Raw genomic sequence first — 24,327 nt, 5'->3', positions numbered from 1 at the left:
TCCCGAGCTATCAAAAGTCCATCTAAGGAGAAAGCATGACTAAACTTTGCCGCCTGCGCCCGGGCGCTCTCCGCCACGAGCCTTGGCGACTTGCTCTGCTCACCAAAGGTTCAAGCATTCCTGGCCAGCCATATCTGGTATGCTGTGCAGGTCGCTCTAATCACCTCTTGGCGAGTCAATGGGTTACTCGACCACCAGCGGATAGTTCGTAAGAACTGGTCCCCACGGGTCCAACCATCCCATGGTAGCCCCGCCGCACACCACGCCGCCCTCGCCCATATGCACTGAAACAGTACATGGTCCACCGACTCATCAGCTCCGCATGCCCCGCACTCTGGGGGCATCCTCAAACCCCGTTCGCTCAATACTGCTCTTGTCGGAAGCCGAACCCAGGCGACCTTCCATAAGAACAGTGCGACCCTCGGATGGAGGCCTAGGCGCCAGACCCAGGCACACTCCGGCCCTGGCTCATGCTCTGGCCGGAGCACACGGGAGAGGTCCCCCACCCTCACTCCGGTCCTGCACGACGTGCTCCACACCCGGGTATCCGGACCCACATACCCCGGGATCGGAAGGGACCTAACCCTCTCAGCCAAGTGTGCCCCAAACATGTGACCCAACCTAACCTCATCCCAGGCAACCCCGCCCGGGACAAGGAGGTCACAGACCCGCAGTCCCTCCACTGCCTCAATGTCAACCATAGTCGGCCAGAGTCTCAAGGGTAGGGCACCCACCCATGGGTCACCAACCACATCAATACTCTGCCCATTGCCTATCAACCATCTAGTGTTCTCCTCGACCATGGGAAGATATCTGGCAATCTCTCGCCACATGAATAAACAGCGACGCCCACTGCGAATCGCCCCTGCAGTGCCAGTACGACCATATCTGGTAGCCATGGTCTGACTCCAGAGACCCTGTGGCTCCAGCGTGAATCGAGCTGCATGTCGGGCAATCAGCGCCTCACGTCGCTCCACCAGAAACGAGACTCCGAGGCCACCCTCACTCACTGGTAGGCAGACACTCTCCCATGCCACTAGATGCATCCCGTGACCCCCTCCATACGACCCCCACAGGAAGCTCCGAAGTAGCCGCTCAATCCTCATTAGCACTGTTTTCGGAATTACTGTGTTGGCCATGAAGTGGACAGGCATGGAAGCTAGCATTGACCTAATCGGCGTCAATCTACCCATCATGGAAAGTGAAGATGCCCTCCAACCCTCCAGTCTGCTCTGAATCCTCTGCACCAGACCAGAACACTCCGCCACCCGCAACTCTAGATTGCCGGCAGAAATACTTCGGGCCGCCAATTTGGTTTTAAAGTGCAAGTGCATAGGAAAGGGGAAAAAAGCATAGAAACTGTCTCGATATGATTTCTAATGAAATCTTGCTTCAATAAAGCTTGTATAAAGATCAAAATCAGCACTGAAACTAAATGCCTAAAACAAGCTTTTAGTTGAGGCATCTAGCAGAAATCATGGTGAAGAGAGGACCACAGACGGATATTTCCCATTTTAAAATCCTAGAGATTTTCAGTGCATTGAGTTTGTGGCAGAGAGCAATATTTTGTTAACCAAAAAGCTGCAGCAAACAATATTTTCCAAGAACAAAGAATGCTTCCTAGTAAATCCCAGGCTTTCTAAATACTTCAGAAAAGAGGTTTGGCTTCCCAGATCAGCTAGCTAGCTAGCTTGCTTGCTTGAGGACTGGGTTTTCTATTATTCAAGGCCAGGTCGATGCAATTGACCGTCTGGAATATTTTAATACACTTAAGCTAGACCAGGTGCCATGACACCTTCAACTTAATCAGGGCACAAGGAAGGTCGTTGACTCTAACAACAGCAATGAAAATTATCAACAAACTATTCCAGGAGTGCACAATGCATGATCAAGGGCTTCCCAAGGAAAGCTTGCCTCAACCTGAATATGTTTGCCGCCAATTTTATTCTGCTCAAGAGAATATATTATAAATCATCCAGTCATGCCCTCTATTCATATTTAAATAAGAGTATGGGTTCAACCAGTTGAACACCGTAATAAAAAGGTTAACATTAATCATAATTACTATTTCCAAGTAAAATAAGCATATGTTTGTTCCACCCGATCTGACTAGTTAAACAGGACTAAATATCATACGTGGACGTATCAACCAGGGCACATCTTCTACGGAATCTTACATAACCTCATGCAGATATTGGTAATTTGACTGCCATTCTCTGTACAAGCCAAGGCCTCTCCGGATCTGGGTCAATAAATGAGTGCAGGAGAAACTGTTCAGCTTCCTCATCAAGCAATTCTCTAGCCCATGTAACTCGGTTCGAAAGGCAGCATCCAGGCCCAAAGCATCTGTGGACAAGTTTAGAGAAGGAACATAAGAAAACCGCTACCTTCAGCAACCGAGCATTTCATGGTAAGGCAACTGTGCAAAAGAACTAACAGAAAGAAACCACTACTGATAATGATTGTTCCCCCAGGAAACAAACATACTGCCTTTTCGAAAAATCATGCTTAACTGTTGATGCGGTGCTTTAAAACTGTCTAATCTGGCAGTCAACCAAAGAAGTTTATTCAACTAGTTGTTGGTTCTGAGATGTTCATTCTAGCACCTATAAGAATGAGCAATGCCAAAGTTGCAACAAATATATAGCTGGAACCCTAAATAACCACATCAAGACTATAATTTTTTTGAGGAAACACCAGAATTATCATTGAAACTTGCTAAAATAGAATTGTAGGAAGCCCATTCCCAATACTCTCAGAAGTACATACCTGTACTCATAAAAACAGGCATTTCTCTCATTCTCAGGCTTGTCCCAGTTATGCCACCCTACAGGTTTAATACAGCAATCTATCCATGTGTATGCTAAAACAACTCTTCCGAAAGGACCCCATGGCCGCCCAAGATATGAATATGAACTGCTGCCAGTCCCAGTAATAATACATCTGCACGGTTTGATTGTGAGTACCACAAAATAGACATAATAACACTTATGCAGCAAAAGAGAAACATCAACTGGAAAAAAATAAATTACACGATCCTTTAGATCCGAAGAATTCCTGCTTTGTATTTAACTGTGAGAAAAAACGCATTCAACATGCACATGTTAATCAACCTAAACAGGCATAAAATTCAACAAAATAATAAGTCCAGTGTAAATATATTAATTATAAGATGTAGAAGTATTAACCAAGTATAACTTCATAAATCAAGTAATCAACAGAGAACTACATAACCCCGATAAATGGGTTATGTTCAATTGTTACTTTCAGTTAAAGCCAGAATATATGTGCAGCTCTCAAAATTTGATGCCAATTTATTAAATCACATAAATAATAAACTTAGATTGCAAGATGATAACCATACATAATACCTCTCATGTTCATCGCTCATGCCCAACTCTGGTAGCAATATTGATATTGTATCAGCTTATATCTCGATATATATTGGCAAATGGAGCTGGTTGGCATCCCTCTCTACATGGGAGAGGTCCTGGGTTTGAATCCAGGGGGTGGAATCCCCACTAGATTTCTCAACAAATGTATGAGATGAATTAGTCTATGTCAGCTGAAATAATGCAGGCCAGTATATTAGAATAGCTATTGGCGAGTACCTGATACTGATACAAACTGATATCTTGGCTGAGATCTCGGCCAAGATAAAAAAAATAGAAGTACACAAACTCGCTAGATGGATAAATCTGACATATAGACCTTTAGCCAACCATTCCTATTAAGTCATACATCCACTGTCACTGCAAGTCTACTCGAATAATCTATCAAGCCTCTTTGACACATGTTAAGGGTGCTGATTAGTGGAAGCTGCAGAACAGCAAGAAGGGCTTTCATGGAACAATGTTGTATCAAAAACAAGAGCACAGAGTCTAAGCTACCAATGAATATCAAAAACCCTTAAACCTAAAACATTTTATGGATGCCATTCAGCTTAAAGTGACCTGAATACTGTCGGTTAATTGGAAATAACCTGTGAACTGCTGATAGGCAGTCATGAAGAGATCATGTAGGGTTTATAGAAACGACAAACTTTAGTTTCAATAAGAATAGTTTGAACTTTAAAGCCAAATCTGAGGCCTGTAAGAAAGTGAAAAAACTTCTTGATGATTTTAAAAGCACATTTGCACTTATAGAAAAACTTATTAAATTAAGCATACATTCAATGCTCCTATATCTTATCAACCAAAAAAACTAATGAGTCAAAACTACTAATCCTAATGCATAATGTAATACAATCTCTGGGAAAAGAAGGAAAGCAACAAACCTTAAAAACACATAGCCAGTTGGTTCTTGGGAAGATTTTCTACTTTGAGCAGTTATAAATCCTGCAGACTTGCAATGGATATGACAATGTTCCAGCAGGGCAGTAGCATTCCCAAAGATGAAGTCCACGCTTCCTTCAATATAACAATCTCTCAGATATTGTTTTCCATAATGCAAATACAAGGTATCCTGCATTTTGAAGAAATATATATAAAAATTCAAACAAAGTATATAGTCAATAAAAAGCTTAATAGCATTGTTAACATCAACGATCAATTAAACATGTAATGCTGTTTCCATTTTGGAGACCAAGATGAGATTCAAATCTTATGCTTTCAAATAAAGAAAGAACTCAAAGTACCACAAAGAAATAATTTGGCTAATTGTTAGAATATCATATGCTAAAATTAAGAAAGAGATAAAGGACACATGTATACACAAAAGGCACTGTGTTGCTGGTGACACTGTGCTTAAAAACACTATTATTTTATTAAATGGCAAGGAACTAATTTATACACTTCTATCTTATGAGATGCAATTCCATTGCTCTCCAAAATAATGTTCAAGAGACCTATTCCCGACAGGTGGAATTGAATAAACAAGAAAGTGCATATAGCATAATTAAAAGAATTATGCATTTATTCTTAACCACAAAATAATCAATTCAAAGTATCACATGCATCTGCACATGTCTGGCACTGATATCAGTTGAGTAAGGATAGTGTCGAACTTATTAACAATGAAATGCTGGAAACCATTTTTTCTTCTTTTTATCCCAAGTCTAATATAAGAAAGAGCAGCAAGAATAAAAACCCGCTGACTAACCTAAATTCTCAAGTGATTCATGAAATTTTTCCTCTCAATCTTTAAGAACCAAGAAAAAATATCACAAACTCCAATCACTTATCATCATGCCCAAAGCAATTATTCTATCAGTTTTTCTCATTAGGTGTGAAGAAAGAATAAAGAGTTTGAGCACTGGCCTTCAGCATTGCAAGTACCCTTTGATCAAGCAAAGGCCTTACAAGTCCCCAGAATATCAACTTATCATGGTATGTATCAGACCTTGGCACTTGTACTCTTATGCTCATCTTATATCCCATATGCTAATCGTAGGTCATTCATATGCTTCTAAATTTTGATTCAGCAATGACTCAGTGAAACCACATATATTTTGAAACAAGGTACCCAGTTTGATTTATACCAAGCTGGAATGGCAACAGCAATTCCAGTCTTTTCTCCATGATCAAGCCATCGCTCATTCCCCTCAAATTGGACCCATCAATTCAAAGTTACCCAGGAGCGTGATTCTAAGTTCAGAAGAATCCACGTAATCATGTAGATCTTTGTGACTGATTGTCAAACTAGTCAACCCTCTTCTAACCAAGGAGACTAAGTACAAGAAGGGCTTGCTGTGAAACCTAGAAAGCCAGATGGCAAGTAACAATAACTATCTATCCGGTTACAGTTCAAGTTTAGGCAAGCACATAGCAGCCCTCTAAGCTTCCGGTATACTTGAAGTATTAGACAAAGAGGTAAGATCACAGAATTTGGTATGAGTACCAGTGTTCATCTTAGAAGCACAGAGAATAAAATAGATATTGAAATGCATTCTCATTTATAAAAGTTCAAGCTCAATAGCTTGAAAATCTCTACCCATCTTAACTCAGGACTCAGATCCATCCCAACTCAAAATTGTCTTCCAACACTCTTTACTGAGTATTTCAGTGACATTGCATGAGCAACAATTTCCCCAGCAAAGTCACAAATAAATAAAATATCCTGCTTTTTCCCTTTTTCCTTTTTATGGCAAGATCTTTACTACTAAAGATACAAGAAGCTCAGGCCTAATCAACTACTTTTCTTATGATTATTTATCCAACAAAAAAGAGATGATTTCCCCTAGTTGCTATTCAGCTTCTAAAACTGCACTGATCTTTTGACCAAGGGATCTGCACAACTTGGAGTTTGGTGAAAGTATAGCACCACAAAATTACCTCATGCACCCAATGTGATACAATTAAAAATGTCTTCACCTATCTCTATTTTTTGGATAACTGATTCAGTATAATGAATTAATATGGGTCTAGCATGGATTATTCGGCTTATAGGAGAGTCGAAAATTTCAATAAAAATCATTAGATCTTCACCATTAACCAAGATCTAGAATCAACAAAGGCCCATCACTAACATTATTGTGGTGGATCAGACTCATTGCTAGAAGAGTTTAACTTACCGCAAATCTTTAAAATCTACTGTCAGAATCTAAAAGTCTGGAAAGTGTTGTATCTTTATATGACTGACATGGGTCTAGCATGGATTATTCAACTTATAGGAGAGAGTCCAACAAACCCCAATCTAAACAATCAGATCATGTAAGTCCTTTGAAGAACAAAATCCCATATAATTTATAAATCTTATCACTGCATACATCAAAAATAATGTATTTAACCAATTCAAAAAAAGGTTGTCTTATCGATATTGTTCATCTATCTAAACATGATAATCCCTGGATCAAAGTCATTTATTTTAAAATAAATAAATAAATAAATAAATATATATATATATATGTGTATATATATATATATATATATATATATATATACACACACACATATATATATATATATGATATCCTTATTAAATCTTAATTTTCTTTATGATGTTTCAGTCAGAAGTAGCAAAAGATCATAAGTCATTATACTTTGATATGTTTTCTATAAATGAGAATTCTTCATTTGCAAGAATAGTAAAAGAATAGGCAGCCATACAAGAATTGATGCATGTTTGGCACCAATATGTCCAGCATATAGAAGAACCCAGGTATTATGTGGTTTTGTTCATGTAGAGGAAATGTTACTATTTGTTCAAAGATGAAAGAGGTCCAAAACATACTCACTTCCTCCGTACTGACGACTTGTAGCAACTGTCAGTGGTTTCATTTGCTTTGAAATGATTCGTTAATAGTTTTTCTATTCTAGCCATCAGGACCAAATACTGGATTGCCTATATAAGGTTGCTATATAGGTTCATACTGCAAATAAATCAAAAAGGCAGTCTACTTAGCATTGTGCGGCCAAATATATCACGTGCTTAGTATTGTACAACTAATATATGAGCCTTCTTAGCATTTTGAAGCCACATATATAGCTTAGTCTGCAGCGGAAGCGGGTTCAAGCTAAGAGTTAGCTTTGATGCCTGGTACAAGTATTAGTGATGTTAAAATATTAATTATTTTATAATTATTGCTATTAAGCATTAGGTACTAAGCAATAAGCACAAATTGCCATCCAAAAAATATTACTGTCAATGTTGTTGTTGCTGTTGTATTTAATATATTACATTTGTTTTAAATAGTTAAAATAATAACTGCATATGCACCACAAACAGCAAATACACTATGTGGTCCCTTGACCGCCCCCATACCATAACTGCCTTTTAAAATTCTGGAAAGTATGGCTGTATGGCATGTATGTTTTCATTTCCCCTTTTCCTAATTTATGAATCCTATGCATACTTAGTTTATTATTTAGTGCACCAATCTCTTCAAAGAAACAAGGTCAGCTTGGAGAGAAATTTATCATTGAGTGCACCAATCTCTTCAAAGAAACAAGGTCATCTTGGAGAGAAAAACTTACGTAGGTTTCTGAGATTCAGCCATCTCTCAGATTTCCAATTAATATTTCCCTTGTCCAGTTTTTTTCTTTTACCAGTCAGACGATAGTTTCTATCCCTCACCCACATTCATTATTTAATCCTAGACTAATTTAGAATTAGTGTACCATTCACTGCATCAATCTCTTTAAATAAATAAGGTAAGAAGAGACTTTGAGATTCAGTCATCTCTCAAATTTCGAATTAATATTCCCTTGTCCAATTTCTTTTTTCTCCAGTCAGGTCCTAGCAGACTTTAGACCATAGTTTCTATCCCTCATTCATGTTCTAAAACCCATTACTTAATCCTAGATTAATTTAGAAAATCAATACTCATTAGACTGATATAAATCAGTTAATCGATACAATTTCCTATCATTTGTTTTCAGGAACTTTTTTACAAGAACCTTAATTCAGGCCCTATAAATTTGAAGGCTAATAAAAGATTTTTTTTTCTTTTTCATGTTGAATCAAATTCCATCTTTCTATCTAGCAAATTTTTTTTGTCTCACTTTCTTAGCACCTAAATAAAACCTTATTTTTTCCTTCACTCCTTGGTAAGCAAAACATAGTCTTATTGTGGTTAAAGGGATATTTAGTTGTCTATATGAAGAAAAAGGAGGGGCAGAGACTCAAAAACTTTTAATCTTTAGTTGTAATAGTAGTGCTTTGTGTTTTCGTTTCATTTCATAAAATGAGACATCAAACAAGAGAGGATTACCTCTTTTTTAAAGAAAAAAAAGGTGAAAACTGCGATTTTGAAATCACTCCGCACAGATCCTGCCAATGCAAAGAGGATATAGGACAAACTGCAAGTGATGACATCTAAGTAAAGGTGATAAAGGTAGATATAGGCAAATCAACACTCCAAATCAAACTGAAGAGAATCTTCAACACTCAAATGATCAAATGCAAGATCAAACGATAGATCTGGAGAAAAGAAAAAAATCATGAAATTTAATTTAGACTGCTTAAAAAAAACCTAGAAAATTTTGCAAGATCAAAAGCTTAGGTAGAACAAATATCTCCATTGCTCACAAATCAAACCACTTACTATAACTTGACTAGAAATCATAATTCTACCAAGAAATTATTAAAATTAGCCCTCAAATTGTTCAACCCACTTGCTCATTTTGCATCAAACTTTTTAGCAATACTTTCTAGCATAATATTAATTAACATTAGTTAAATAAAGTTGTATAACTGTCACTTGTTTGAACGAGCAGTTAGGCATTTCAAATGGATAAGTTACCACAAGTGATGCCTCCAAAGGAGCAGCTGGATGATTATATCACAATTTTTTTTTTCTCAAAGTTCATTCAATATAACTAATCTCCACTAATAGAAGAAACCAAGAGAAAGAGAGCCCCCTTCAATTAAATTAAAATCGAAATCCCGGATGAGATCCAAACCTCAATGCCCCTCGTCAACAAACATCTACACAAGCAATATCAAACCCTAAGCAAGACATAAGTTGCACATTTGTCTATTTCGCTAGATGTCGGGACGAGTCAAGCAAGATCGGTGTCCCCAATTCCAGGTGATTGCAATTAGATGTGCACATGTGATATACTTCTGGCAATTTTTATGCAATAAACAGAGTAGGAAACAGGTCCAAGCTGTCTAAGAAGAGGGAAGAACAGTACCTGCCATCCAAGAAACCTGCAATTATAAAAGGCACACCGGTCCGCTGTCACTCGGATCGCGACGGCCTGCCCCGAACCCTGCGTAGGAGTATCAGCACGCGATGCCGGTGAGTACAATTCAAGAAGACAAGCCGAGGCCAGGGAGCAAAAGGGGGCAGCGGTTGGTACCTGGGGGGCAGAATTCTCGAAGGTGATATTCTCGGCAATGAAGTCTTCTCCTTCGACAATGGTGCTCCCACATCCGAAGGTCCCCGTGCCGATCACACGAGATGACTAAGAGAAGAAGGTAGGCTAATGGTTGGCGATCCGAAGCCCAGAGAATTTTTCGGATGGAAATAAACAGATGGTGGTAAGAGGTTAGACCTGGTGGTGGTTGATGCGGGTGGCGGTGTTGTCCCAGGAGAGGATGGTGGTCTCGGGCTGGGAGGCGGCGAGGGTGATGAGGTTCTTGGTCTTGGGCACGTACACCGCCTCCCGGTAGAACCCCGGCGCCACCTGGATCACCGTCCGCACCCGGTTCGACTGCGGCACTGCATCGATCGCCTCCTGGACGGTTCGGAAGTCCCCGCGCCCGTCCGCCGCCACCCTCAGCACCCGACGCGACATCGCCGCCGCTTCTTCTTTCTCTCTCGTTGGTTTGTTGCGCTCGTCCGTTGTTCTCGGTCGGAGTTTTCTGTTTCACTTGTGATTAAATTCCACCGCCATTTCTCTCTCCCACTGACAGATTCTCTTTGTCGCTGGTGCTAAAGATAAAGATGGGTTGATGAGAATACGAAGTGGAAACTTTTGCCGCGGCTTCACGACGTCCTTGAATCATAGCGAATCTATGCCACTGGCCGAGTCCTCACTTGAATGCCGAGCCGACTCCATCCTCCACAACAAATAGAGAGAGAGAGAGAGAGAGAGAGAGAGAGAGAGAGAGAGATTCGCCTTGCAGTGATCATGGATTTGGATGGAAAGCTAAAAAAAGTTGAAGAGGTACAACTTTTGCTTCAGTATCGCGCAATCTTTGTGGCTGGACCATACGCATGTTCTCTTCTTGAGTTTTAGCCTTGTTCGTTTGACATTTGTTAGGATGAAGAGATGCCACCATCCTACATTCCTAGAAATGAAGTAGAGTTATGAATATTGTTGAGGAAGTGCTAGTTTAGAAAAGGTTTTAATAATTTTTCCGTCCTGTACATTGATTAGTTTGAGCCATGTTAAATTCTTTAAGAATCACATGAATTGTCCGGTTGCATGAATATAACAAGATGGCCTTCAAAATGGCTAAAATAAGGGATTTTCTTAATTACTGAAGTAGCCTGTGCTAAAATATAATGCTACTAGTTCAAGTAATAAATTTATTGAAAGATATATTCATGTGTTTGGGGACGAATGTGGTTCCAAACAGGACAATATTTTTTTTCCTTTTTTTTAAAAAAGAATAGATCGTGGGGCTGCTTGTTACTATTTTTCAGTTCCAAAAATCCAAAAAATAAATGAATTGGGCTGAGCGCATGTACGATGAAACTTTTTATTTTTTTAAAAAAAAATTATAAAATTTTTTAGGGCTTTCAATAAAAAGTATAGACATATCAGGAATAATAGAAATTTTGCACAAACACTATCTTAAACACCACCAAGCAGTGTATGATATTTCGCTAAATTGGTAGAGTAATGAAAACACAAAATCAACAAAAATAACGCACAGGCCCTAAGTTATATAAATTATATTACTATGATGTTGTACGGTGAAGATCAATTTTGTTGCCCTCGACAAGCATTGAGATTATTTTGACTCTGGACTAGGCATTTTAACCAAAAAAAAGAAATGGCACCATGTGAGAATGCAAAATCAAGAGCATGGAACAACAGCAGTCTGTTGAGCATGTTTAAAATGAAGGATCGATAAGATGAACACAAGGAAAGAAAGGACAAAAAATTGCAACCGAGACTCCAAAATAAAGAAAAAAATTGAAATGCAAATGTGGCTTTCATGTGCATGGTGCATGAGGCCCTTGAAGTCAGGCTCCTATGCTAGTTTTTAAGGCTTTCACAGTATCATAGTTGCAAGAATATCTTAAGGTTTTGATCCAACCATGCACAATTTTTTGTGCTTGAATGCACCATACCCTGACACACACTGCAGGTAATGAAATTATTCAACTTATGTTAGTGGTTCCACCTGCCTGGTTATAAACTGGAAAGTTCTTAGCTTAAACTTCAAAGCTGAACAGCTCCACCCCTGTTCCTGAACCTCTTTTATCCTTGTTTTTTTTCTGGTAGGAAGAAAAAAAAAAAAAAAAAAGAGGTCCAGAAACAGCTTGAGGAATTGGAACATGCTGGAGAAACAAAAAGATTGGGACATACAAAGAAAAGGATTTAACCAACAAGGATGTTGTCTTAAGAATCAACTCATGGTTGGCTTGAGGGCAATTATAACAGCAGCCAATTATATGAAACACACCAATTATCTGCTTGTTACAACAACAAATGTTCTTAATTTTGAAACCATAATTATGGGTCTCTAGTCACCATCGGGGAAACCCTCCGAGTATGTTTTTTATGTGATCACATCAGAAGTTACTGTGGATGGAACTAGAGGAGTAAAGCTAGAAAGGTTTCCAAGAAACAAAAACCATTACACGTTTCTCTCATCTGCTGTCCTAACTCATAAAACAACACATGCCCGAAATCAGGCACTCGATCACTTACAAGGCCTCATCTTCTTGCATTTCCTGTAATTAATTGGAAAATGTGAACAGGCTGCATGACACAAGTGAAAGTAGATCAGATGTTAACGGAAGGCATGCTAAGTCAGCAAAGTTAGCAACCAAGGTTCGATTGAATATATCTTTCAGTCCAAATAAGTAAGACTACATGCGGCAAGTTAAATGCATGCAGTTCTCAGGCCCACTTTTAAAAAGACAAATTCCTTCAGGAGTTTCTCCCAACCTGATACAACAATGATGAATTGGTACATAATGTGATCAAAATAGGATTAAAGCAGCTTCTTTCTCTCAAAGAAGGTCTTTAGATGCCATAACTGCAAGCCCGCCACTGATAAACATACAGCAAGTGAAAGAAAACTTAGCCATGCCATCCTAGAATTTGTCGTTCTGTTCATTCCCTGCATTGCTTCCTCACTGAAACATTATCAGGAAACAAAAATTCAATGCATGCTAATGACAAGCAAGGCTACTCAATATTTGATGAAGGCTTCGCAACCTAGTGGGAAAGTGGTCTAAAGATGATGAAACCAACAAAACTTTTCAGTTCCTTTAGCATTTTAAAGTCGGAATTAATTAGCCAAACTTTATATAATGTAACAGATTGAAAGCTGCTCGCAAGAGATAATTACTTTCGAAATCAAGAGATAATTACTTCTGAAATCAAAAAAGAAAGGAACCATTCACCATAGACCACCATTCTCTTAGAGACAAAATAAGAGGGAAGGGTAGTTTTAGGGTTGATTCATAAAAATTCAACAGAACATCCTGGTTCACATCTGGACAGATAATCTGCACTGACTCAGATCTGTCCTGCATAGACTTGATAATAGCCCCCCATTTGCTTCAGTTAGCTTTGTAAAATTTTCACTCTAATAAAGAATCTTTTTCTCAAATTGAAGAGATGTTTAAATATCATATGTATTACCTTAAACGAAGATAGAACATATCATCATGGATCGACTGAACAGTATCCCTCAGTTGCAACAACTCCAGCTCTACGCGCTACAAAAGAAATCATAACACAGACAGATTAGAGCAAATTCCGGTGCCAGCTTGCAACAAACTGAATCTATGGATTAGGCTTTCCCCGTTGCACAATAAAGAAATAGTTTTCTCTTCCAGGGACAAGAGGCAGTTTTTACATCCTGTAAACCATCTTCCAGGTAAAGGTCAAACAGACAAAACTCATAAATGAAAAACCATGTTTTGAAAGAAAGCATTCATTGTTCAAGAAGCTTAAGGAATTCAAGTACCTGACGATTAGAGATATGGAAAGTTAAGGAGGGGGGAAACCAAAAATTTTCATCCACATAAAAATGAATGACAATATTTTTATGTTGTTCACATCATGTAACATATCAGGACCAAAATGCTGACAGATACAGAATAACAAGGAAAGAGCAACTTCTATGGCCCAGCCCCTTCTCAGGAATATGAGAAAAGATGAAATTGTATGATGATTTGAACACCATATGGCATCTAGGATAAAGAATTTAAAAAGATCATTTTGCATGCTCATTTTCTTGGTTAAGGATTGATAAATGTCCAACTTCATCAAACAACTTACCTTTCACAAAATCAACTCAAACAAATTTATTGTCATCATCATCAACAAAGCCATCTCCCATCAAAAATGTGGTAGGCCAATAGAGCAAAATTATTGAAAAGGTAATGTAAAAGAATTGAGATAAATGTTCAACTTCATCAAACATATTACCTTTCACAAAATCAATTCAACAACTTTATGTCATCATCATCAACAAAGCCTTCTCCCATCAAAGATACTGTAGGCCATAGAGCATAAATATTGAAAAGGTAATGTAAAAAGATTGAGCAGCTTTCAGCAAAGAGGACATCTCTTGTAACTTTGTACAACTAAAAATGAGGAATTCCTCCACATTTTTTCTGACTCTCCAATTCTTTAACTCCACTGTGGGACATTTCTCCTCTTCCAATTCATAATCACCTCTTATTTCTTTCCCTTATAATTGGATGATAAAGAACAATAAACATGCTCATTTTCTTTAACCTATCTCCCTTAAGTGAGAATTAAGCTAAATATGTATTAATTGATTCATAAGCTAAGCCCATCATTTGGTGTGTCAAATCTGGATCACACACTCCAAATTGAAGTACCATATCATGGACTTCTATATCAGTACAATATTAATACCTTCTCTTCTCCTTCTCTTTATACTATCCAAACTCTTCGGAACTCTTTAAACAAAAAATCCACTTGAGCTTAGTAAGCACCATTATTTAAATAAACTAATCAAAAGAGATAGATAAAGTGGGCATCTTAACTTATGTGTATCCCAAATAAAACTCGAAGTGTTGGAAGTAATCTTTTATTTTTATCCAATTAACCATTTCATGGAGACCAATATACCTCATAACCTACCAGCAGCAAAATCATATGACCCAAGGTCTTTGGCACAGCCATGAACAGACCAAAGATAAGTTCTAGTTCACTTTTTTTGTCATTAGTTTAATGGTTGTAACCATCATATTATAAGTGTTCTACTTTAGCTTCTCAATCTCTTGATACTTTGTTCTGTTGAACTAGAAATAAGTAATAACACAAGGGCATGGCTTGTAAACATGTGATGTTACACAAGGGATTTTGCAAGAGGTCAATCTACTCTATGATAAATAGCATAACAACTGATGAAATTCCTTATAAACCTCCTGTAAAAAAGATGCCAGCCCATGGAAACCATAAACATCTCCCTTGGATTGTGGCGTAGGCCACTCTTTTATAGCTCACGCTTTCTCAGGATCCAGTTTCAAGCTATCTGCTGACAAAATGAAGCTAAGAAACACCACCTCATCGAACAAGAAAGAGCATTTCTTCAAATTGATATAGAGCTGCTCCTTGTAAAGAACCTCCATAACTTGGCGTAAATGAATCAAATGCTGAACTATAAATGAATATGCCATCAAAGTACACAGCTACAAATGATCCTGAGAAAGGTTTAAGTACCTCTATCTTAACTTGCATAAAGGTGATGGGTGTATTTCACAATTCAGACTGCATCACCAGCTATTCATAAAGTCCATCCTATGTTTTGAAGGCAGTTTTTCATTCATCGCCACTCCTCATTCTAATTTGATGATTCCCACTCCTCAAATCTATTTTAGAGAATACCTTGGACCCAACAAATTTATCAAGCTTGTCTTCAAACCAACATATAGGAAATTGATACTTGATGTTAATTTGTTTATGGCATGGTTGTCCACACATATTCTCCATGAGCCATCCTTTTTGGATGTAAGCAAGGTTGGAACAGCACAAGGATTCTTGCATTCACTCACCAACCCCTTGCAATTAAGTCCTCTACTTGCTTTTGGATTTCAGCATGCTGTAGCGGTGGTATTCTATAAGCTGCAGGTTTGGTAAAGCTTTTCTCCCCCAGGATCAAATCAATGCCATGTTGGATACTCCTTAATGGTGGCAACCCTGTAGGCAAATCGTTACCAATTAGCTCCCTTAAGTCCCCCAATAGCTGCTGAATTTCCGATGCATAATCACCAAATTCTAAAGGCTGCTCATCTTCTAGACTTTTACCAACTAGTGCATATATAATTTCCTATTCTTTGCTTGCAACTTCAAACTTCTCAGTAGTCAAAACTCCACTAACCTTGCTACCCTTAGGGGTATTAGAGACTTCTTCCCTAAGAGGATGCAAAATATAGTTCTTATTTTCCTCTGCAAAATAAATAAATGTTGAGTCGACCATAATGGATCATATCCTTATCATACGACCATGCCCTGGCCAACAAAACGCAACATGCATCCATAGGCACTATGTCGCACATAACCTCATCTTCAATATTGCCACCCATTGTGAATTTAACTAAGCATTTAGGGAGTAACTGGTATCTCATTTCCTTTCCAAATCATGCAATCTTGTAGGGGTTGGAATACTTTTCAAATAGGCAGGCAGCATTCAACTTTTCCATAACATCTTTTATAACAAGGTTCTCACTATTACCTTAATCAAGAATGACATTGCATGCCTTGCTACCATAAAGAACAAGAGTGCGAAAAATATCATGCCTTCTCCAATCTTCTTTCTCATCTCTAGGCAATACCATCATACGACGCACTATCAAAGATTTTTGCCTTCTACCGGATAAATGTCAACATCATCTACTTCATAATGGTACTCATTAAAAATTAGATGCGGAAAAGCTGCTTCTTCCTCCTCAAATTCTACCAAGTTCACCCTTCTCTATGGGCATGCATAGGAAGTGGGTCTTTTTCTCCTGACTAGAGAAATAACATAATTGCAACTTGCTATTTGTCTTGGTGAAACTTGAACCAAAAGTGTTTTGTGCGCCGTATTTCGCTATTTCTTTTCCCTTCTCACCCTAGTCAACGTTAGCAACATACCTGCTACCCTTTTGGCTCGATACAACAACTTTTTGCCCATCTGTGGAGTTTTTTGTCTCTAAAACAGTCTTTACAAAACTTGAATTCCTCTGTATTGCACCCTCAATCCTTTCCAACAAAGGCCATCTCTGTATGCCATACTCGCCTTTCTACCATTAAGGTATATTGTCGAGCATCCTCTAGGTTGAACAAACAAACCACTACCATCTCATCTCTAACGGATTTATTTAATCTAGCAAGATAATGAGATGTTACTTGCTCTTCAGACTCGTTTAAACCAACCCAAATAGAGAGATTGTTGAATTTGAAAGTGCATTTCCTCAACGGTCATGCCTCTTCGTTTTAATGAGTGGAATTGCTCATACAACTCCATGTAATTAGCTGGCAAAAATTATGCAGCTTCGATTTCTTGCATTCCCATGTGCGAACTTTTTGGCCTTCCTTGTTTGGCACGTTGTTCTTCAACCCTCTTCTACCACTGAAGTGTAGCACCCTTCAATTCAAGCTTCATAGACAACACTTTTTAATCTTCAGCCATGGGTTTCCACCCAAAATAAGTCTCTAAGCTAGCTTCCTAGTCCAAAATGCCCCTGGTGCATTTTTCCAGTATAACCAGAAACTTCTAAATTGACTCCTCCATTCAAAGCAAGTGCACGTACTAACCTCTCCTCACATCTACCTTGTATTGCTTGATAGTAGGTCCAGTATCACGGAAGGGATTTTCCTCTTCTTCTAAATCTTCATCCATGGTGCTATCTTCCAATATGTCTAAGGGTTCATGGTCACCTTCCGGAGTCTATATACTGGCTTTTACACCTTCTCCTCATTGAAGGGCTTGCACAGTCCGCAACAAATCTTCAATCATATGTCTCATCTCAGCCATATCTCTTTATTGTCCCTGATTTCCTCGACCACCTCTACCTCTTTCACATCAAGCCTTGGCTTTGATACCAATTTGACCTAGCAAGAATGGAATTCTAGCAAGAACAAGAGAAATTACAGCAAAGAAAGCATAAAACTGAATTAGGAATGAAAGGAATCTAGGTTCAAGATCCCAAGGAATTCTTAGATCTGTATTATTTTCATTAGAAGGCAAAAAAAGAACTTACAAAGACTCTTAATAGACCTTTTATATAGGATAATAAAAACTTATGTAATGAAGGGTTGTGACGCTAGGGTTATTAGAGACCTGATATAAAAGGTCTATTAAGAGCCTTTGTAAGCACTTTTGTTGCCGTCTTACGAAAATAATATAGATCCGAGAATTCCTTGAGCTCTTGAACCCAGAATCATTTCATTCCTATTTCCTAATTTAGTTTTACGCCCTCTTTAATATAATGTCTTCTGTTCTTGCTAAAATTCCATGCTTGCTGCATCACTAAACCTTAGGGTAGCCTGCTGCATATTAGAAGTTACTGGTAATGCCACATGATACGAAACTGTCTTTTTGCTTAGACATATCTTAAATGACACTATCATATACTTCAACCAGTCAATATGATATCATGCTTTTATTTCCACCTTATCCTTAACTGTTTAGTAATTGCTAGAACATGAAAATAACCCTCCATGATGCCCTTCCTAACATGAAAGCAATACTAGCTTCCAAAAATTGCTATTTCAAAAATCCTTTGCACCATCCTATGTCATAACCTCTTTGCATATTCTTTATTTTAGATAAATGATGTAGTTAAACCATGTTTCCTTTTGTACAAAAGGAATAAGTGCAATGTCAATGTACGCAACTATTGGCAGCATTTTTGTAAATGATGCAGCAGCCTCTATAAGTCTCATTTTCTCCAAGTTAAATAATGAAAGAAAGAGGTGCTATCAATCAAAGGGGAGTAAAAGCTGATGCTACCTAAAACAAGGAGAGAGAAGTTTTATTTGAAATTTGTAGATCACTTTAATATGATATTCGTAGAATAAAGGAATTAGAAACCAAACATTATTTATATTGGAACTCTGGATTTGAATTGAAGGCAAATTTAACAAGACCCTAGAGGAAAAAAATTGGTACATAAAGTTCAATTTGATATATGGAGACATTTGGCTTTTTTATCAAAGACTTCGTAAATATAAACATATTTTTAGAAACTTTTACCATAAATCTTTTGCTTGAGTAGAGACTAATGCCATTTTTTTATTGCTTTATCTTCATCTAATAAACTAGAGATAGGGTTAAGGACTATTAGCCAATTAATTGTTGGATGGGGACTTTAAAAACTAATTTGCTTCAAAGAATTCAGCAGCTACATAACTGTATAGGGTCTTTGCTCGCCTGCTTGAATATAGGAAATCTATTAGGTGCCCTTTGCTTGCTTTTGTGTTTTGAATAGATTTTGATATTTTCCTATGTGGGGTCTCATAGAGATATGAATTTGCTACTCTAACAAGTCCTACATTTTGTCAAGAAATATTTATAAGTCTTATCCATTTCTTTTTTCTTTATTTTTCTTAGAGAGAATAATCTTGAAGCATCTTAGTTAGCTGAAGAGTTCAATTTAGCAAGATTTTAAATCTTGTAGGATAGGACTGTCTCAATTTTTCCATGGAATAGGATGAGCCACCGTTCTGCCCTGTCCAAATATCTGGAGAATAGGATGTCCTAAGATAAGATTTGCTGAATGGAATTTGGCAGGATAGTCACACAGAATGGTACCCCATCATCCTAGTGTCCACAGGACAACCTGCCGGAACTTGAGCCCTTGCTATTTAGTAAGTCTCATTATGTTATAGGTTAAAAAGGCAATAAGAAGAGAATACAACCACTTTTAGTGATAACAATGAATATTATTGTTACTTTCTTCCTAGCTATCTCTTCTTTGTCTCTCTCTTCTATTCTCTATTTCACCTAAGATCATGTATATCTACACCTCTAAGAGAACAAACTTATTCCACTACTTTATTTTTTGCTTAAATAATAAATTTGGATTTCATAGAACTTTTGAGATCTAAGATTTATTTCAGCTCTCCACCTATCGTAGATCTTATCTTGTAGATTAAAGGTCATCACACTTGACGAACTCAGCTAATTACAATGGTGAATTAAATTGGGCAAATTCAAATCTAAATTTTATGACAATAGGTCAAATTTAAGTTGAATTATGTTAGACCAATCCATCACGCTCTAATTCAAACATCACCCCACCCTCTCCAAGTTTGTTAGAACAAGTTCATTAGGGAAATGGATTTGCTTGAAAACTATTCTCATGTTGATTTCAATCCCTACAAGAAATCAGCATGCTCTACATGGAATAGAACCAGACATAAAACTAGAGTTTGTCAAACAAATTTTCACCCCAACTACTATAAAGGTAGATGGTACCAATAATATGAAAAGCATCCACAATATAAAGTTAAGGCAAATGCCTAGCAGCCCCTTCTAGATAGATTGTCTAGGCAGTCAAGGAAGACATCTTCTATGATCATGCCAAACAACCATGTTTTTCTAGATGATTTAAGAGATCATATTCATCTACTAAAAGAAACTTCATTGTCAAAATAGAACATGAGTTTTGCCTGTAAAAAGTCTTCCAAGAAAATGAAAATAGATGAGGACTCCAAAATACTTATCATTTATCTAAGATTCATATGCAAGAAATCTTGCAATATCACCATCCCAATGACTAAGCTTACAATGCTACCTAACCTAATTCTGACCATCATTGGCCCATTAAAATAATCCATTTTGACTTCAATGATATGTTCATCTTATAATTTTGACACTTATCAGCAGTAGCTAGCTAGCACACAGAACCACAGAAAAAGAAACTGTGGATTTACCATGATAAAACAAAGGCATACATGGATCAAAGACATAAAACCATATAGGCCTATATGAGTACTCCAAATAACTATGGAATTTTCCACATTATACTTCCTATGGAAATAATATGGATAAAGATCCAAACCACTAACAACATCCCTCGGTAAACAACAAGGGCAAGGAATGGGAAGCCAAACTGGCATCATCTCATCACACTTCTTTGATTGTGGCACAATCCATTATCAGCGTATCACACTGTACACCATAGTTACATGCCAGCATAATATTAAAACAGCTTCACTGAACTAGAGGAGGAAATCAGGTGACTTCTATCTTCTTCTCCGTCTATTTAAGACATTGTCGTTTTCTATGCTCTTTTGTGTATGTGGGTGTGTGCGCACACGCTTGCAATCACGGACGTGTGTGCAGATGAGGGGGTATCTTAATTTAAAATAACTATTCAATAGCATGACAAGATCCCGCAACTAATAACTAAATTCCAACCATGAACATTTTTGTCAGATAACAGATTATAAAGCAATACATATATCCAAGAGAATACATAATCATTGGCAAATCATATAATTCCAGCCGATAAAATTGTCAAAACATCAAATGAGTTGCTTACATCAAGGTGCCCCTTCCTAGCAATACTTGTCCAGTCTTTGGCGGCAACGCCCGTCCTCAAGTCGAACTCGAGCGTCACCGTGGTCGGCGGCTTGTGGTCGGGCGTCCAAAAACACGCCAAGTAATCCCCAGCCTCCATCGCAGTGAAAGCAAAATTCCCAGCCTCCACTTTATCCGCGGAGTGGATGCTATTCCCATGGGGCGACGAAATCTGAATAAATTCCAAATAATAAAAAACATAATAGAATTAAAACGGGGAAAATAGGTCGGATCATAATAGAATATAGGATCTGGGATTGAGGAAAGATGGGAACTAGGGTTAGTTATTATACCCGGACGGTGACGCGGTGGGAGTCGGGAAGGGGGCTGGAGTCGTCGGGGTTGACGATGTTGTACTTGCCGACGGCCATGGCGTGGAGCTTGATGTCCTCGGAGATGCACTTGGGTTTGCCCGATTGGAAGTCGAAGCGGAGGGATCCGGTGGGAAAGGCGAAAAGAGAGGCCACCGCCAGGGCCAGCGCCAAGCGGAGACCCGCCGATCCTCCTCCTCCTCTAATTCCCAGCCCCATCTCGTCCTGATTCACAGAAGGACAAAAAGAAAAAGATTGGACGCTCTCCTTTCTTTTCTTTTCTCCTTCTCCACTCCTGTGGTCGGATGGAATCGGGAGGCGGTGGATATGGGGCGGAGGAGATCGGAGAGGAGATGCGACGCCGCTGAGAACGTGTGGGCATGGGGCGGAGGATATCGGGGAGGAGATGCGGAAAAGAAATACGCCGCTGGCTCCTGCGACGCGAACCCATGCACGGTGGGCTGGGTCAGCTAGAACTCGCCTGATCCAAGCTGTGCTTGGGCTTGGGCTGTGTTCAACGGATTGGCGGGCTTTATTTCGGATTATTAACAGTGCTGTGATTGTAGTTAGGGGGCGTTTGGTAACCCCAATAGGATCACCACGGTGATTTAAGATCTCCAGTGATTCGAATACTAGATGATTTAATCCCCAGTGATCTAAGATCAATGTGTTTAGTAGGCTATGGTCCAGTGATTAAAAATCTCTGGATATCCATGAGTAACTTGTTTGGTATAGTACGAGGATCCAAGATCACCGACTATATAATACCACAAATATCCTTGATATATCTTAGATGGATTTTTTATATATTTTTAATTCTCATAAATAAAAAATGTAAGTCAATATGCTAATTCTTATAATAGCTCCATAATTTTGTCACATATTCTACTTTTAGTAACCCTTATTATATATTTATTAATCATATAAAATATATTATAATAAAATATTAATATATTTATCAATATATTAATTATTAATATGTTCTATAAAAATATATTTATTACTCCTATAAATTATTAATCTTACAAAAATATGTTATTTTTCATTATAGAATTAATATTTTTATTTATACTTACAATAGATTTTTTTATACTAATAATTATTTTGATTAGGAAAATAAGGTAAATAGGAGTAATATATTAAATATTTTCATTATATAAATATAAAATATAATAATATATTTCAACTATAATTTAAAATTATTCTTCAATAATAATAGGATAATAATATGATTAGGAATATATTATAATATAAATATATATCATTAATATAATATATAATATCAACATAATATTATATTATATTATATTATATTATATATATAATATTGACATAATATATTGATAGTATATTGATATTTTTCTGCTAAATTAAGAGGTATTTTTGTCTTTAATTTTCAATCCAAGATCACTGTCATGGGGTGATCTTTGAATTCACGACCTCAAGGATGGGTATCCCATCACCGAGTTGGGCGGTGATTTGAGGAATGGAGGTGACTTAGGATCACCGCCATATAGGATCACCATGGTGCAATCAAACGCGGTGATCTCATTACCTCCACCCACATCATCCTTGATCCTGGGACGATCACCTCATACCAAACGCCTCCTTAGGTTGTATTGGAGCTCAAGAAAGCCTTCCTGATTAGAAATTATGGATTCTGGTTAGGATTGGGTCAAGCTGGATAAGCCCCGACTTAGGTTGGAGTTAAATGTTGTCTTATTAGATTGAGTTTTCGATTCCTCTTAGCCGGAACTTGAATACATTAGATGATTTCGGCGTATATTTTAATCCAGACCCTATTGATCCAATGATTGGATTAGTTCCAGCTCCATGTTCAAGTAAAAGATTTTTCATGAGATCCATTGAGTCTATAAATCGGATTCAAAATATATCGACTTTTTGCTTGCTTGACAGTCTCCGAATTTGGGCTAAATATGAACAGAGACCAAGTCCGGATGACAAAAACAGTTCACAAACGTGATAGCTTCAACACTAAACAGTTCACAAACGTGATAGCTTCAACACTAACCAAGTTTTAATTGATTTGACCAAGACAAAATTAAATGCTAAATCCTGAGTAAACTATTGGACAATAAGGTCCTAAAAAATCATTAAAACAAAAATAAAGTACATAAAATGCAATTTCAATTCAAATGAGAATAAAAATGAGGCTCTGATTGAAACTAATGAACAGGTAATAGGATAATCTGCTTAGCTAGTTATATAGAATTTATAGCACAAAAAGGTAAAATGGGATTGGTCATCATGCAGCAATTGGTCAACAGCCACTCTTGAAATTTTACATGCAGTGGGTCAGCATGCTTCACAAAGTCCTTTCATAACGAGACTCTCTCTATGAAATGGTTACCTTTTGCTTTGGTACTTTGTCAAGAGCACAGGCTTAACCTTACCAGAAAGGGGAAAAAAAAACTGAAGGTGAATATTCAGTATGCTCGCTGTAGTGATTGTGGAATAAAGGCTAGCATTGGAAAGTTCTAAAGCCATGCAGTGCACAACAATTAGTTCAGTAATTATATTAAAAATTTTAAATGCCAGAAGAAGTAATAGAAAGATAAAAATATTATAGATGAATTTGTAGTACAATATAATTCTGCAGAAAATCTGTCACTTGTGAGCAAGCTTAGAAGCTTTGTTTTGCTTGAGGTTAAAGCTTGTAATCATGGGTATGAAGTGTTTTTTATTTAGCAGTTCACTAACTATTTATCAATTATCAACAATTATTACCTACATACCAAATGTTAAAGTATTAACCATCACACTATTAAGGTAGGAAAAAAACACCCTTCAATCCATATAATCCATTTCAATGAAAACCAAAATGATGCATGGCATCCTCTGTAAAATCTCATCTCATACGATTGTAATCCCTCTC

General features: G+C 37.6%; 2 protein-coding genes across 2 annotated transcripts; both read right to left on the bottom strand.

The window, feature by feature from the left end:
• Window positions 1–1,962: 1,962 nt before the first annotated feature.
• PME31 (pectin methylesterase 31) lies at window positions 1,963–13,291 on the bottom strand. Its single transcript, XM_088721896.2, has 7 exons — window positions 13,215–13,291; window positions 9,939–10,669; window positions 9,744–9,848; window positions 9,576–9,653; window positions 4,277–4,464; window positions 2,770–2,943; window positions 1,963–2,346 (listed from the first exon to the last, which is right to left on the bottom strand). Exons 2-7 carry the CDS (start codon window positions 10,179–10,181, stop codon window positions 2,184–2,186), a joined length of 951 nt encoding a protein of 316 aa, XP_088578022.1. The 5' UTR covers window positions 10,182–10,669; window positions 13,215–13,291; the 3' UTR covers window positions 1,963–2,183.
• LOC103718306 (transmembrane emp24 domain-containing protein p24delta7-like) lies at window positions 12,355–21,864 on the bottom strand. Its single transcript, XM_039128577.3, has 4 exons — window positions 21,414–21,864; window positions 21,083–21,292; window positions 13,215–13,291; window positions 12,355–12,703 (listed from the first exon to the last, which is right to left on the bottom strand). The coding sequence occupies exons 1-4, from the start codon at window positions 21,648–21,650 to the stop codon at window positions 12,559–12,561; spliced, it is 669 nt and encodes a 222-aa protein (XP_038984505.3). The 5' UTR covers window positions 21,651–21,864; the 3' UTR covers window positions 12,355–12,558.
• Window positions 21,865–24,327: the final 2,463 nt, after the last annotated feature.

The sequence above is a fragment of the Phoenix dactylifera genome, chromosome 5 (genome assembly GCF_051530095.1).
Source record: "Phoenix dactylifera cultivar Ajwa chromosome 5, Ajwa_hap1_PhDact_Kaust_v1.1, whole genome shotgun sequence".
In the NCBI taxonomy this organism is placed as follows: Eukaryota; Viridiplantae; Streptophyta; class Magnoliopsida; order Arecales; family Arecaceae; genus Phoenix; species Phoenix dactylifera.
Note: the sequence above shows the minus strand (reverse complement) of the source record. Positions and strands in the feature narration are given on the sequence as shown.